This window comes from Mobula hypostoma, chromosome 27 (assembly GCF_963921235.1).
Source record: "Mobula hypostoma chromosome 27, sMobHyp1.1, whole genome shotgun sequence".
In the NCBI taxonomy this organism is placed as follows: Eukaryota; Metazoa; Chordata; class Chondrichthyes; order Myliobatiformes; family Myliobatidae; genus Mobula; species Mobula hypostoma.
In genome coordinates, this window is record NC_086123.1 from 15309581 (window position 1) to 15326062 (window position 16482).

General features: G+C 40.3%; 1 protein-coding gene across 1 annotated transcript in view; it reads left to right on the forward strand.

Annotated features, from left to right (window-relative positions):
• aacs (acetoacetyl-CoA synthetase) overlaps nt 1–16482 on the forward strand; it is a 145362-nt gene that overhangs the window by 92772 nt on the left and 36108 nt on the right. The window contains exons 11-12 of the mRNA XM_063034076.1: nt 11314–11378; nt 13690–13812. Coding sequence (XP_062890146.1) covers nt 11314–11378; nt 13690–13812 — 188 coding nt within the window. The remainder of the gene's footprint in view (nt 1–11313; nt 11379–13689; nt 13813–16482) is intronic.

The window sequence follows — 16482 nt, forward strand, 5'->3', positions numbered from 1 at the left end:
CCTTTATTAATCAGAGCATTGAGTATAGGAGTTGGGATGTAATGTTGAATTTGTATAAGGCATTGGTAAGGCCAAATCTGGAGTATTGTGTACAGTTCTGGTCACCGAATTATAGGAAGGATGTCAATAAAATTGAGAGAGTACAGAGGAGGTTTACTAAAATGTTGCCTGGGTTTCATCTCCTAAGTTACAGAGGAAGGTTGAACAAGTTAGGTCTTTATTCTTTGGAGCGTAGAAGGTTGAGAGGAGACTTGATAGAGGTGTTTAAAATTATGAGGGGGATTGATAGTGTTGACGTGGTTAGACTTTTTCCATTGAGAGTGGGGGAGATTCAAACAAGAGGGCATGGGTTGAGAATTAGAGGACAAAAGTTTAGGGGTAACTTGAGGGGGAACTTCTTTACTCAGAGAGTGGTAGCTGCGTGGAATGAGCTTCCAGCAGAAGTGGTTGAGGCAGGTTCGATGTTGTCATTTAAAGTTAAATTGGATAGATATATGGACAGGAAAGGAATGGAGGGTTATGGGCTGAGTGCAGGTTGGTGGGAATAGGATAGGGTAAGAGTTCAGCACGGACTAGAAGGGCCGAGATGGCCTGTTTCCGTGCTGTAGTTGTTATATGGTTATATAATTTAGTGATGCCAAGAGACTTAACCTTCAGCAGTGTCCTTGTTGCACAGGAGCACAAAGTGGTTGGATTGTGGTGGGACGTCTGTAGGATAGAGCTGATTGAAAGTTGATTTCAATGAGCTTCATTCTACAGAAACAAACTTTGGAAAATTATTCAACTTATTCCAGCAAAGCAAAATGGTGAAAACCTTGAAAACTTTTGTGATGCATTTTGTGCTCTATTGAGACAGATGGAAGATCGATGTGCAATGTTTTTGTAATATTTTTTCACTACTAAGAATCATTGATATAATCATAAATTGGCCCTTATCCGATTTCTAGATTTAGGTTAGTTGCTCAAAAGAATTAACGTGGCAGACAAATAGAAGCAGTTTTCATTGCTGCTCAGAGGAACAGGACATAGAAACTGAAATTTGTGTTTATTTTTTGCATTTAGTATATTGACCTGAAGATATGTGAAGTGAAATAAAAACTAGAAGAATCTCTGTTTTAAAAAAAAATGGTAGATTGATTTATTATTGTATGTACTGAGGTATAGTGGAAAACCTTACTTTGCATGCCATTCATATCAGTCAATCCTTACAGCAGTGCATTGAGGTAGGACAAGGGAAAACAGTGACAGAACAGAGAATAACGTGTTACAGAATTGGAAATGGTTTACTATTGTTACAAGTACTCAGGTAAAATAAATAAGCAATGCAAAAATAGAAATTTAAAAAAAAGTAGTGAGGTAGTGTTCATGGGTTGAATGTCCATTAAGAAATCAGATCCTAGAGGGGAAGAAGCTGTTGCTGAATCGTTGAGTGTGTGCCTTCAGGCTCCTGTACCTCCTTCCTGCTGGGTAGCAATGAGAAGAGGGCATGCCCTGGGTGATGGGGGGGGGGGTGGGGTTGGTTCTTAATGATGAATACTGATTTTTTGAAGCATCACTCCTTGAAGATGCCCTGTATACTACGGAGGCTAGTGCCCATGATGGAGCTGACTTAAGTTTTCTTCGATCTGTGCAGTAGGCCCCCCCCTCCCCCCACCCCATAGCAGATGGCGATGCAGCCTGTTAGAATGCTCTCCACGGAATCAATAACAGAATGCAGAATAAAGTTTTAACGACTGCAGAGAAAGTGCAGTACAGGTGCAAGCTCATAACGGTGTAGACTGTGAGGTCAAGAGTGCACCTTATTGTACTAGGGAACTATTCAATAGTCTTATAACAGCAGGGTAGAAGCTGTCCTCGAGCCTGGTGGTACATACTTACAGGCTTTTGTATCATTGGGAAAGAGGACAAGAGAAAACGTCTGGGGTGATTGTGCTGGCTGCTTTAGAGACAGCAGGAGGTGCTGACAAAGTCACATTGGATAAAAGGACTCATAGGGTACAAAACAAAATCTAAACCCTGTAAGAGGTCACTGCTTGTAAGTACCTTACAGAATTTAAAAAAATAAAATATTCTGTTCTCAAATGAAGTAGAGATCTCTGTATGAAAGAATTAAAGTAATTAAGCTTTTTTTTGACGATTTTGATATTTGCACAGTTTGTTCACAGTTAACCGTTCCTGATATTTACGGTTTACATTTACTGTTCTATAGATGTGCTAAGTAGACCCTCAGAATAAAGAATCTCAGGGTTGTGTGTGGCGACATGTATGTGCTCTGATAACAAATTTTACTTTGAACTTTGAGATAACTAGCATGTCAGTCAAAGCAGGAATGCTGGCCACCGTCAAAATCGGTGATTCTAGTAATTCTCTGATTACTAGAGCACAATACAGGCTCTTCGGCCTACAATGTTGTGCCAATCTTTTAACCTATTCTAAGATCAATCTAACCCTTCCCTCCTGCATAGTCCTCCACTTATCTATCGTCCATATTCCTGTCTAAGTTTCTTAAATGTCCCTGAGGTACTAGATTTTCAACTCGGTTAATGATCTGGATAAAACCAAATCTGACTAGTTCTTTTATGCCTGAAATTATTTGCTGAGATTACATGTTGACACCATTCCTATCCTGGGAAGTCACAGATTAGTTAAAGACATGCATAGTACTGTATATTATGTCCTTTCTATTACCAAATAACACTTAATACTACTGAGCTAATACGAAGCTGAGTACTCTATTTCTGTTTCCAACCACCTTCCTATTTTACCTAATACACAGAGCTAAGCAAAAGTCTTAGGAATCCTAGTTAAATATATGTGCCTAAGACTTTTGCACAGTACTGGACATAGATGCTGAAGTTCAGAAACTTTATGGTACGTGTCCTCTGAGACATTGGCTTATGTGGTACTGCTCACGAAACGTCAGGCCAGTTGAATCTGTGGAATTCATTGCCACAGACGGCGGTTTTCAGAACTCTGATTACCTTTTTTATTGCTGTTTTTGAGAGTTTGATGGGGGCAATCGAAGCGGACTGGGGCGCTTTAGCTAAGAATGGCCCCGTGATCTGCATTGGCTGGTGCCTCAGCATGGAGCTGAATTAAAATTGGTGTTTGATATTCTATGTGTTGTTTGCTCACCTCTTGCCGTTTGCACAGTTTGCTCTTTTTTTCCTGCGCGTTAGATGTTTGATGTTTTTCCTGAACGGGTTCCATAGAGTTTCTTTGTTTCGTGGCTGTCTGCAGGAGGAAAATCTATGAGTTGTATTCTGCATACATACTTCGATTTTAAATATACTTTGTATCTTTGAAAGGGTTAATAAGACACCCATGACGGACTGGCAGAACAGATTTGATGGGCTGAATGGCCTAAACCACCTCTAACCGTGTGTCTTCTCGTCTTATGGCATATATCTAGGAAACTCTTATCAGTGAGATCTCGATCAAGCTTTAGAGATTTTTATCTTCTCGCTGATCATTTACAGATTAATCAAGATGGTCGGGGTTGGTAAGTAGGGAAGATTACGAAAGTTCAGATTTGGTAGCTGAATAGCACAAAGAACATGGCATAAATTTCACTATAATTCTAAATGTTGGCATATCCATTGTCTAGAGCCTCCACAGATATGCGAAATGCTCAGCCGCTTGAGGGGAAAATTGTAACACATGTTAATTGCTAACTTTTGACATCTCACCACAGCTTTTATATTTTAAAGCAGTATTCTCTTTCAAAGTAATGTGATGTACTGCCTTCAGGCAGATTGATTTTCACCCTCCATGAGCTGGGAAACATTTTTCAAAGTCACAGATCTGACTAAAGCTTGATACTTTAAGGCAAGCTTGATCGGGTAGTTTATACCGTGTGGCAAAGGTTGTCCCTTGTTCCCTTCTGACATTTTTGCTCCTTTGATGACAAACAAACACAAAAGTAAGGTATAAAGGAGCAAAGCCTGACTTTCATACAATGGAATATTCTTCTTAAGAAGTGTTTCTTACGATAAAATGGCAGCAACACTGGGTTAACATGTCTAGTTTCTTTGTGTACAGAACTGCAGTCTCTTTCTACTTTATGTTAGAACCCAGATTTCATCAGCAGAGGAAATAAAAGAGTCTGTAGTTGCTAAAATTTGGAGGGGGAAACACAATCTGGTGGAGGAACTCCCATTTTAAGCTGAAAGGTGGACCATTCATTTGCTTCCACAGATGCTGCTTGACCTGCTGAGTTTCTCCAGCAGTTTGCTTTTTGACCAGTAGAGGGCAGTCTCACCCCATTTACCAACTGAGCATGTTCAGTACAGCATTTTCAAGGCATCATGACATTATAAAGAGTTCAGAACCTAAAAGCATTCCACACCCATTTACAGGGCTCAGAAATTACTGGGAAAACATTCCTGCATTAAGCTTTAATCATTTATCCCTTGAAGAGAAACTGGGGAATATTAGAGAAAAAAAATCAGTCAATTTAACATGAGCCCTGCTGAGAGTTTCTGGATTTTATTGCACAGTGTGTATTAAAAGTACCTAGAATGCTTGGAACAAATGCAAATATGAAATGGTGCCGAACTGAATAGGAAGCAGGCTGTTAGGGGCACATATAGGGGTGTGGAGCGGAAGATCCCAGAGTCATTTGGACTTTGTGCAGCAGTTTTTAAAAAATGAGTGGGGCTTGTCGGGACTTCTCTGCGCAGCGGGAGATTGCTTGGGTTAATAGTAACTTAGCAGGGACCAATAAGAAAGGAGGTTTAAGCGGAGTGGCCATTGTTGGAGCGGGCAGTGTTAGAATGGTCAGGCTTGGGTGAGAACAGGCAAAGGCTAGAACTTAAGTTTGAGAAGTTAGAGGTGTAGCAAGTGCAGGCAGGATGGTAGTTCAGGAAGTGGAATGCTTCTCCGGTGAGGTGTGGGATTTCAGGGCACATAGAAGTGCGCCCAACTTCAGCGCCTGACTGACAAGGTCAAGGAACTGGAGATGGAGCTGGCTGTGCTCAGGGCCACCCAATGAAAACTTCCATTGATGACACTTTTACTGAGGTTGTCACACCCAGAGTGCAGGCTTTAGAAAGTAGATGGGTGACCACCAGCCGAAGTAAGTATGCAGTCAGGGCAGTGTTCCCCTGTGGCTGTTGCCCTCTGCAACAAGCATGTCCCTTTGGAAACTATGGCGGGGAATGACCTACCAGGGCACCAGTGGCTTTGTGGCTGCCTCTGAGGCTCAGTGGAGAAGAGTGAAGTCAGGCAGAGTGGTAGTGATAGGAAACGTGATCGGGCAATGGACAAGAGATTCTGCGGCTGGGTAAGAGAAGTCAGGATGGTGTGTCGCCTCCCAGGTGCAAGGGTCCAGGATAACTCGGAGCAGCTGCAGAAGATTATCAAGGGGGAGGTGAGCAGCCAAAGGTTGTGGTACACATTGGCACCATTGTCATGGGTAGAAAGGGGGAAAGGAGGTCCTGTGCAGTGAGTATAGGGAAAAGGCTGAAGAACAGAGCCTCCAAGGTAGTCATCTCTGGATTACATCTAATGCCTTATGCTAATCAGGGCAGGAATAGAATGATGATACGGATGAACGAGTGGTACAGCAGGCAGGTTATCAGATTTCTGGATCATTGGGATTTCCTCTTGGTATGACCTGTACAAAAAGGACAGGTTATACCTGAACCCGGAGACCAATAGCCTTGCTTGTAGTTTGGGTAGAGCTGTTGGGGAGGGTTTCAAATAAATCGGCGGGGGGATGGGAACTGGAGTGACAGGGCTGAGTCGATGCAGTGTGTAGTGAGGCTCTGAGGAAGGACAGGCAGATGAAAGGGTATAATTGGAGTCAGTGGGATGAATTGAAGCGTAACATGGGGTCAGAATCGAAAAGGGTGATGAAGACAGGACTGAAGGTGTTATATTTGAATGCGCGCACTATATGGAGTAAGGTAGATGAACTTGTAGCGCAGTTGCATATTGACGGTTATGTCATTGTGGCTGAACGAAGCTCATAGTTTGGAGCCAAGCATGCACCTTGTATTGAAAGGACAGGCAGGTAAGCAGAGGGAGTGGGGTGGCTGTGTTGGTAAAAAGTGAAATCAACTCCTTAGAAAGAGGTGACATAGAATTGGAAGATGTAGCATCCTTATGGGTAGAGTTAAGAAACTGCAAGGATAAAAGGATCCTGAACAGTATCAGGATTCAACGGGAAATAAAAAAAGGGATGTGATGAGGGGAATGTTATGATAGTAATGGGGTATTTCAATATGCAGGTCAATTGGGAAAATCAGATGGGTGCTGCACCCCAAGAGAGGGAATTTGTAGAATGCCTATGAAATGGCTTTTCAGAGCAACGTGGTTAAGGCTGCTAGGGGAAAAGCATTTCTGGATTGGGTATTGTGCAATGAACCAAATTTGATTAGGGAGCTTAAGGTAAGGACACCCAAAGGAGGCAGTGGTGATAATATGACAGAATTCACCCTGCATTTTGAGAGGGAGAAGGTAAAATCAGATGTTTCTGTATTACCATGGAGTAAAGAGAATGACAGAGTCATGAGAGAGGAGCTGGCTGAAGTTGATTGGAGGGGATTCTATCAGGAATGACAGCAGAACAGCAATGGCTGGAGTTTCTGGGAGTAGTTCGGAAGGAGCAGGATCGATACGTGTCAAAGATGAAGTGTTCTGTGGCAGCCATGGCCGACAAGGGAAGTCAATGACAGCATAAAAGCAAAAGAGAGGGCATACAATATAGCAAAAATTGGTGGGAAGTTAGAAGATTGGGAAGCTTTTGAAAACCAACAGAAGGCAACTAAAAAACCACAAGGAGAGAAAAGATTGAACATGAAGGTAAGCGAGCCAATAATATCAAAGAGGATATCAAATATTTTTTTTTCCAGATATAAGGCATTGGTCAGACTGCACTTGGAGTATTCTGAGCAGTTTTGTAAGAAAAACTGTGTTGACCTTGGAGAGGGTCCAGAGCAGATTCATGTGATTTATTCAGGAAATGAAAGGGTCAATGTATGAGGAGCATTTGATGGTTCTGGGCCTTGGAAAAATGGGGGGGGGGTGCATCTCACTGAAACCTATTGACTATTGAAGGGCCGAAAGGGTGGGTGTGGAGAGGATGTTTCCTGTAGTGGGTGAGCCCAGGACCAGAGGGCACAGCCTCTGAATAGCAAATTCCAAAACCTAAACATCAATTGATGCTTTACAGTCAATGAAGCATCGTAGATGTGTAGTTCATGTTACAGTACAAATAGTCAAAATATATATATGTACACAAATTACTGATAATTACATTAGGAGAATGAGGTTAAGAGGGAAATGGATCAGCCATGGTGAAATGGCAGAGTAGGCTCGATGGACAGAATGGGCTAATTCTGCTCCTATGTCTTATGGTCTACAAGCCGGATAAAAATAAAAGCTGCTGTCACTATCCGTAGAATGAGAAACAATTAGTATATTGGGCCAAAGACCTATCCTTGGAAGTGTGAGTGATTAAAAAGGCCATTCCTGATGAAGGATCTTTTTCCAGCATTTCCTGTTTTTATTTACGATTTTCGGCATCTGCAGCTTTTTTTTTGCACTTGTTTTATGTCTGAGTTGGACTGGGAGATTTTCAGTAATTTTAGTCATTCGGAAATACTTAACAATTAATTTCCTCTGGGTTCTGCTGCCTTAACGGTTGTCTCCAAGTTATGACACTCTTTCTGATTTTAACTGTAACTGACATTAACATCACTAATGAGGCGTGTCTCATAGAAACAACAGGCCATTCGGAATTAGAAAAGGTCAAATGTGTTAATTATTTATCTTTCCCTCAGAGTGAAGACATTCTCCATACTCTCGTGTTACTCAAGTAATCTTGATATTTTAGAGCGTGGTTTTGCTTATGTTTGGATAATGCGGTGCAATAATTTTAGCGTCATCAGCAAATCTGACTGGCCGGTGATCATTTGTGGGATCCAAATTGTTGATCTAAGTTCCCCCTCCTATCCCCAAGTTTTCAAACCGTTGTGAGACTCGGTTTAACACTTCCTCTTGAATATCTTTCACAAATGTTCAGACCCTGGCTCTAGCCTTCAGTTAACTAGACAACTTCTGTGTCGAACTTTAACAAGGAAATCTGAAGTCCTGAGTAGGCGAATGAAATACCACAGTAGTAATCTGATGAAGCCAAGGAGGTACTGCAGACTGGACTTGACTTAACCCTTTTTGATGCGTGCCTACATTTGCCATGAGAGAGGTATTGCTACAGACTGTGCTGGAGACTAGGTTGCACCATATTATTTGATAGGTGAATGAGCCTCCTTGTGTCTTCTTGTTTGTTAATAACCACAGAATTATACAGCATGGAAGTGGCCTCTTCAATCCAAATTTGTCCCTGCTGACCAAGTTGCCTACCTGAGCTAGTCCCATTTGCCTGTGTTTGCCTATTCTCCTCTAAACTTTTCATATCCCTGTACCCGTCTAGATGTCTCATGAGCAATGCTCCATCTAATTTGCAATGGCCAGCGCGTGCAAGAATCTTGCGGCTGTGCAATTTTTTATTTGCCCAGTGACAACAGCGTGTGTGTGCCGAATAATTTTTTCAGTAAAAACAGTATAAGTAAGCCAGTTCTAAAATCTCCAGGCAAATCATTGCAAACTCCACATTGCCAACACCATCCTTGTCAGAAACCGGAAAAGGAAACGTGATTGTGTACGCTCGTGAAATACACTGAGCTTACCAAGGAGGTGGAGGAAGACAACCTTTTGAACGCAGTTTAAATTCCTTTGTGCGCTAGTAGTAAAAGATGTGTGCACACCTTCGAGGAAACGTTGCTTATAAGCGGTATAATTATACCCACATCCACCATTTCCTCTGGCAGCTTATTTCACAAATCGACAACTTTCTGTGTAGAAATGTTGCTCCTTGGGTCACATGTAACTCTTCCTCCTCTCACCTAAATCTTTGCCATCCCCTACCTTGGGGAGAGAGACTGTGACGATCCATCTTATCTATGCCCCTCGTGAATTTATGTACCTCTCTAATGTCACCCCTCAGTCTCCTATGCTCCAGGGCCATGAGCCCAGTCTATCTAGGCTTTCCATACGACTCAAACCCTCTAGTCCCAGTGACATCTTGTAAACCTTTTCTTCACCCTTTTCAGCTGAGTGACATCCTTTCTGTTGCTATGTAGCGGGCACTGCGCACAGTTGTCTGTCATCTTGTATAGTGATAATACGATGACTCAGCTCCTGTACTCTTTGTCCTGACTGATGAAGGGCTGGTGTGCCAGATGCTTTCTTCACCACCTTGTCTACCTGTGTCACCATTTTCAGGAAACCATGTAGTTGTATCCCCACGTCTTTCTGCTCTATAACGTTCTTCAAGGCTCTGCTATTCCCCGTGTCACTCCTGCCTTGCTCTTGCGATAGTTTGCACTTGTCTGAGTTGAGTTCTAGCACGAGGTTTGTTCTCGGACTTCTAGGCCAACCCAGTGCCCAGTGATTCCTCCAAGACCTTGGCAGCCCATCATAAATTCCTTCCCTTCTTTGTTTTCTCATTTGCACTGCTGAATGGCCAGTGTTCCCCGTCTACTGGCAATAGCTAAAGCACGCTACTAGTTTTGTGATGGTCTCTGAACTAAAGGTAATAGGAAAAGTGTCCGTGACTACTCCAGTCAAGTTTAGTATGTCCTTCTCATTATCACATATTAGCCAGCAGTCTGTTAATCTTGGTTGTGTACTTCGCTTTGAAAGTGGAGAAGTATAAAAATTAAATACGACCCTCATCCATCCCTGAACTCAAGGCTAAGCCTAAATTATTTATTTCAGTTCCTTAAGTGGGTCTTGAACTATAACCTTCCGGCTCTGGGTTAAGCAGGACATCAGTCAACTTGACATCAGAAATGAACTCCAGTTGTGTCTGTATCTGCTTTCTATTAAATAGGTTATGTTGGTTTGCTATATCCCATTACGCTAAATGTTTAAGACATTACATATTCTCAGGCAGTCCAGTTAAGTTTTCACATCTGTTTTGTCGTCTGCAAACATCTTTGGGATTTATCTTTCTTCTTATTAAAAGTTATAAAATTCTATCGTTGTCTTTTTTTTCCCCAAAGAGTATCCAGACTAAACCAGGCCATTGATTCTTAATTTTGCCCTCATTGAGAAGAACTGATCTAAATGTGACTCTCTTGAACGGCTTGTCATAATTTAACAAAAGTTTACAAAATATAGAACAATGTATAATGTTGAAGATATTTCACTCTGCACTTATTTTGGATATCCTTCTTGTATTTTGCAAGTACGTTTGCATTCTTCTCTTGCATTTGAACAAGCAACCAAATACTTTTGATTATATACAGCAGTATGTTCTACTGTCATTAGAAATGATTGATGCACTGTATTTTCAGCCAATATAGAAGAATAGCTTGACTGAACAGCCAGTTCATGTTTCAATATTCAAGGCATCATTTCAAAAGAAGCTCCACAACCAATTCATATTTTAAATAATTTATTCACAATGTAATTTCTTGGGTTATACATTTTAAACTGCATCTTGGTAAAGTTCATAGAAAAACATTATAAGAAAAATTAATCTGTGCTTCAGTTCAGTTCCTGATTGTGACACTTCCTAACTACAAAAATATAACCTGCCACCTTAATGTAAATGTGGAGTGAAGCTACATTGATCAAGGGATAGAATTTATTGCCAAATCCACAATTATAACTTCCTCGCACTTCAGAATTAGGTTTATTCTCACTGACTTTTGTCATGAAATTCGCTGTTTTGTGACAGCAGCATAATGCAAGATATAGAGTATTATCATAAGTTACAATAAACAAAAAAAAAGCAAAAAAAGGTAGGGTGAGGCTCACCAGACAGTGATACGACTAGTCAGAATGCTCCCCCGAAACACTCGCCACTCGCCTGTCCTATGTTGAATTTCTCAGTGGAACTTTGGGCGTCCTTAACTTTTAAGTTCCTATCGGGAGTAAGTTCTTCAACCCCATTCTGGGCAAGGAAGAATCAACTACATGGCTTTTGATAAATTGGCAACCGTTTAGTTGGGTCACAGGATAAAGCTATTATTGGAACATGTAATGTCATGATAACTCAGCTCATGTTCTATGGTTTGTATAAATAAGATCCCTTATACTAAAGGAGGGGATCCTTAATGACTTCTTTAGTTTTTCAACATGGGAATCCAACATTTTGATATTCTACAACAGCAACTAATATTGTACTTTCAGCTTTAGTAAAAATGTCTAGCTAAGTACTGCAGCCCAGCAGCCATAATCAAATAAAGCCAATTTGTGTGTTAATATTTATTGCTGTTTGTTTCTTCTCCTCTTCCTCAGAATTACTATACTTGGAACTGGTGCAAAATGGCTGGCTGTTCTGGAAGAAAAAGATCTGAAGCCAGGTAGTACTTGTTAATATTGATATCTGTTGTGATGTAAACATAGTCAGCAGAGAGATACTGAAGCTAGTGGATATAAAAGTGTTTTAACAAAAACGAGCAACAAGTATCATATTGAGACACTCCTGGAAGCAGAGGCCAGCTCAACCCAGTATTACATGGCATTTTATATGCTAAATATCAAAGGTAACAGTATGATAATTCTACAGTTACAGTGTATCTACAAAGTTTCCTTTGAATTACATTTAGTTTTCAAACACCTTAACACTCCAGACACCCAAAATAAATGTTAATCAGCGTTGTCTGGTTTGCAATCAACTCTAGTCCACACCTCCATGGGTACTATTGTTCAGGGCTTCATTTTAAATCCAACCTACAATCCACATTCAGGTCCGAAGATTGGCTGCTGGTGAAATTAATATTTGCTATATACCCTAACTCCAGAATATGCCCTAATATCTAAGAAAAAATGTTCAGCTTGCTTTAATAACATAGGTTATGTATTCTTAATTGGGTTTTCAAATCCAATTCAATAACATATCACAAATCACAATTTGTTGATCTAATTTATGAATTTGCAATTTGTTATTGTATTATTCTGGAATCCACTGTTTTGTCTCATAGATGCCTGAATTTGCCCACAATTGCACAGAAGTTTTATAATATATGTACACATATATGCAGTTTCTCATTAAAAATGGTTTAGTCCGTTTTAGATTGCACTGTCAAGTAATGATCATTAGGAAATTGGGTGGACAATTCCATAGCATTCGCCCTGCCATGGTGTCGTGTGGCAACAGAGCAGCATTCATGAACCTAATCAGGAGATGCACAGCACTTGCTCCTTCCATTGCTAATTGATATTGGAGCTTAGGGGGCAATTTGATGACCTGTTGTTATTAATGGAAGGGAAAAGGAGCCCATTATAGAGGGTGCAGGAATGAGACTGCAATAAAAGGAGATGTACCATCACTGCGTTTCCTTGCTTCACTTTTCAATGACCAGCAGAATGCCACGTAATGCACTGGATTTCTCTTGACTGACCATTGTTTTGTTGTTGAGCTGCATGCAGGGGCCACAGACCCTTGATTGGCCCACAGTTTGTGGCACAGTGGTGAATCAAGCTGTACCATCACATATGGTACGCTCAGGAAAGCACCCCTGCCCTCCCGCCTTCATGGCAGCTCTGTAAGCTGCGACACTTCAGCTGATGTGCTTTGCAATGGACTGCAACAGGGCAGCCACGAGCTCTGCAGACATCTGTCATTGGGAAGCACTTGCTCCTTGTACGGGCGTCAGTGCTACACAATTGAAGGCTGAACTTCAATTTCTATGTAGATATCTTCTCTAGCAACAGTTCACCACACAGATCTTGATGCTGCTTCTGTTAAAATCAAACAGCACAAATGCTTTTATTCTGTCAGTTCTTAGAACATTTGGGAGTCCTTTCAAATTGTTCGCTTTCAAAGATCAGTGGTTAGCCAATCAGTTCTAAGACTACAAAGAATCACGAGTGTAGGCATACCTACTTCAAAGCAGGAGAAATACTGCAAACAAAGGCCTCGATGCTCAAACATGACTAATTGTTTTAAGTCAGAATTATTTTGATTAATTAATAATAATGGATGTGCGTGGTTGATCATGAAACATTGAAGTCTCTAATGTGACCCTGAGCAATTAGTATTAATTGAGAAAAATTAGGCCAAACCTGCCATGACCAGTAATGAATTAAAAATAGTTAGAACGTTGTTGATCTATTCAGTATTATTATACTGTGCAGACTTTGTTTGTTTGATAGAGGAATTTATATATCCATGTTATAATGTCGAACAGATGGAAGTGCTGCTGCTTGGATCTCATAAAGTTCATCAGAACTTAGAATTCAATAACTACTACAGTTCTTGATTCTAAAATGGGTGGGTTCCAATCTGGGGTCCATGGACCCCTTTCTTGATGGTATTGGCCCATTGCATAAAGTGTGCTGTAAAGTGTGATTAACACTTGGTGAATCTTTTATTTCCAGATGACTTAACCGTAATTGGATCTTAATGCTGAAGGCAATTGCTGTGCCACTTCTGATTGTCAATTTAAGGACACAAATTAGTTATGTTATGGGAAACTTGTGAAAGAAATCAAGTTATAGGTAATGAAGTTGCTCACAAGACAATGAGTAGATATCACTGAAAATTTAAAACTCTATTTCTGCAGTAACGTATGCCCTATAAATATATACCATTTGTAAGTGTTACTTCTCACGTGAATGTTAATAGTTCAATCTGAAATTAACATTTTAATCAAAATTTCCTCCTTCGAGGTGAAACTCACAGTCTACAGACATTACACACTCTCCTGTCAACTGGATCCCCTCTCAAACCACTGACGTATGATTATGTCTACAAGCACATCAAAAGTAATATCCTGTTGGGCTCAATCACAGGTGAGATTTCAGACAATCAGTGTCGTATTTATATTAGACAGTCCATTTGTAGCCATGCTGTATTATATGATGCAGCTCAGGTCTCAAATGTATTTCATCCTTGAAGTAACATCCTCATCAAGGCAAGAACACGGTTAAAGAAGTTCATGAGTGGAATACTAATTTAATGTGGCATTCTGTCGTGCATAGCAATGTGTTCGACAAAACAAAGATTGATGACCAAGTCCTACTTTTCAATAAGTTCATAACTTAAGCTACACGACCAAAGCAACACATTGAGGAGAAATCAAGGGACATTTTATCATCAAGATGACCCTTATTGTAAAAACTGGAACAATTTTTTTTTCTTTTCAGGGATAGGAGGAAAGAAAATCTGTAAAGCCAATGATATTAACATATGCCCAAGTCAGTTGATTTTTAGTGAGGTTTGTATATTTTGTGGAGAACATCAGTTTATTTTAGTGAGATAAATCTTAAAAATGAGACGCATGGTATATTTAAGTACTTTAGCTATAATATAGTAGTATGATAATTTGAAACCAAATTTGCAGGTTCCCAACTTTTTTTTATATTTCTCATGTCGATCCACATCTGGTCTTCCCTTGATAAGGATGACTAGATAAAACTGCACACAGCAAACTGCCATTCAAAGTGAAATCTTTTACATGGATTTAGAAAAGAAGTCCTTCTGGTAAGAAGGAAAGATTTAATTGTGCTTCATCAGTTGATTCGATGAAATGATGTTTCGGCTAGGCATAAGGAGGGAGAAAATGCAACGTTTTGTCCATTCAGTTTTTGTTTGGGTGAATAATTTGTTCTCATGTCAATTTGGAAGTCAGCCAAACAATGTATTCTGATGGAAAAGTGTTGAAAGTTAAAGTCTTGGCAGAATCACTTTGTGACTTTCTTTCATGAATTTTGCACAGATTATTGTTTATTAGGCTTGAAGAAATTTTGTATATAAACTAATGTTTGCAGTAATTTGGTGAACATTGTTGTCACTAGTGATCGTAAATATCCATTTCTTGCCATCCAATGGCCAAGCTTTCAACTTTTCTTGCTGTGCATCCTGAAATTGATAATTGAAAGCTACTGCTGGGATTCCACTACTTTTGAAGGGGAATAAATTTCCACAATCTTCAAGAGAAATAAACTGATAGTATACACTCAGTGACCACTTTATCAGGCACCTCCTGTACCTTATAGAGTAGCCACTGAGTGTGTGTTTGTGGTCTCCTGTTGTTGTAGTTCACTTTCAAGATTTGACGTGTTGTGCCTACAGAGCTGCTGCTCATTGGATTTTTTTCCCCTCACCATTCTCTGTAAACTCTGGACCAGGGGTTCCCAACCTAGGGTCCACGGACCCCTTGCTTAATGGTTTTGGTCCATGGCATTAAAAAAAAGTTGGGGACCCCTGCTCTAGAGACTGTTGTGCATGAAAATCCCAGGGGGTCAGCAGTTGCTGAGATACTCAAACCACCCCATCTGGCACCAACAAAGTCACCTGGATCACATTTCTTCCCATTCTGATGTTTGGTCTGCAGTTAAACCTCTTGACCATGTCTGCATGCTTTTATGCATTGAGTTGATTTGTACAAGGATACCTAATAAAGTGGTCATTGAGTGTACCTTGTCAATAGATTGTTGAATCTCTATACATTGGAACTAAAGGTTTCCTGTTGCTATTACATTTCATATTTAATATTTCCCCAGTAGGTCAAATTTTCAGTGAAGATAATCACAGTTTACTAAGACGATGTTTATTAAGACATTTCTCGTAGCTCTTTGTTTTTGTGACAGGGGGAAATATATAGTGCCTTGTTCTGAAACAGAAGCCGTTAGATGTTCATGTCGAGCTGAGAGTTTGGAAAGAACATGTGACATTGTATCAGCAAAAGTACTTTGAAGCGAATGGCATCTGTTCCTTTGTATTGAAGTTGCTTCAGCTTCATCAGTCAGATAGAAGGTTCAAGTCAATGTTTCATGAAAGATTAAAAATCAACCAAGTCTCAGATAACATTTCAAGTAATATTGATCAAACTTCAGAAGAATGCCATGCAATCAATACACCCTTTTTTAATTAGAGCATAAGCTCTAAAAGAATACCGAGTAAGCCTTAAATTTTTTGCAAAGATTTTTAACTACCTGTTCGCGTTCTGATGCTAGGTTCTCTTAAATATTCTGTACATTAGATTATTTCACGAGAATCCTGTCAGAGAAGAGAACTCCCAGACCACGCTCTCTAAATGAATACCTGTATTGAAGAAGAGCCCTCGAATAGCGAGATGTCAGCTTTGTCCGTAGAACAACTAGAGATGCGCCTACATTGTTTTCTCAAGATTAGGTTAATGCCTGCTTACTCACAGAGGAGAACCAGAAGCACAGTTTCACCTACCAGTCACCTTGCTGGTGTTTGTCAGCTTAATCTTGATTGATTGCCCTTGTTGAGGTGATGGATTCGAATTTCACTTCAGAAATTTAAACACTGGGTGGAGTCTCCAATGCCATATGAAGGGATAACGCATTCTTGGAGGAGTCATCTTCTAAATCAAAGCCCTGTTGCCACTTCCAGTTGGATCTCAGGTATCCATGATATTAACTTGAAAACTGGGGTCTTCATGTGGTTTCCCTGATCAATATTTATTCTCCAACCAACCTTCCTGGAGAACA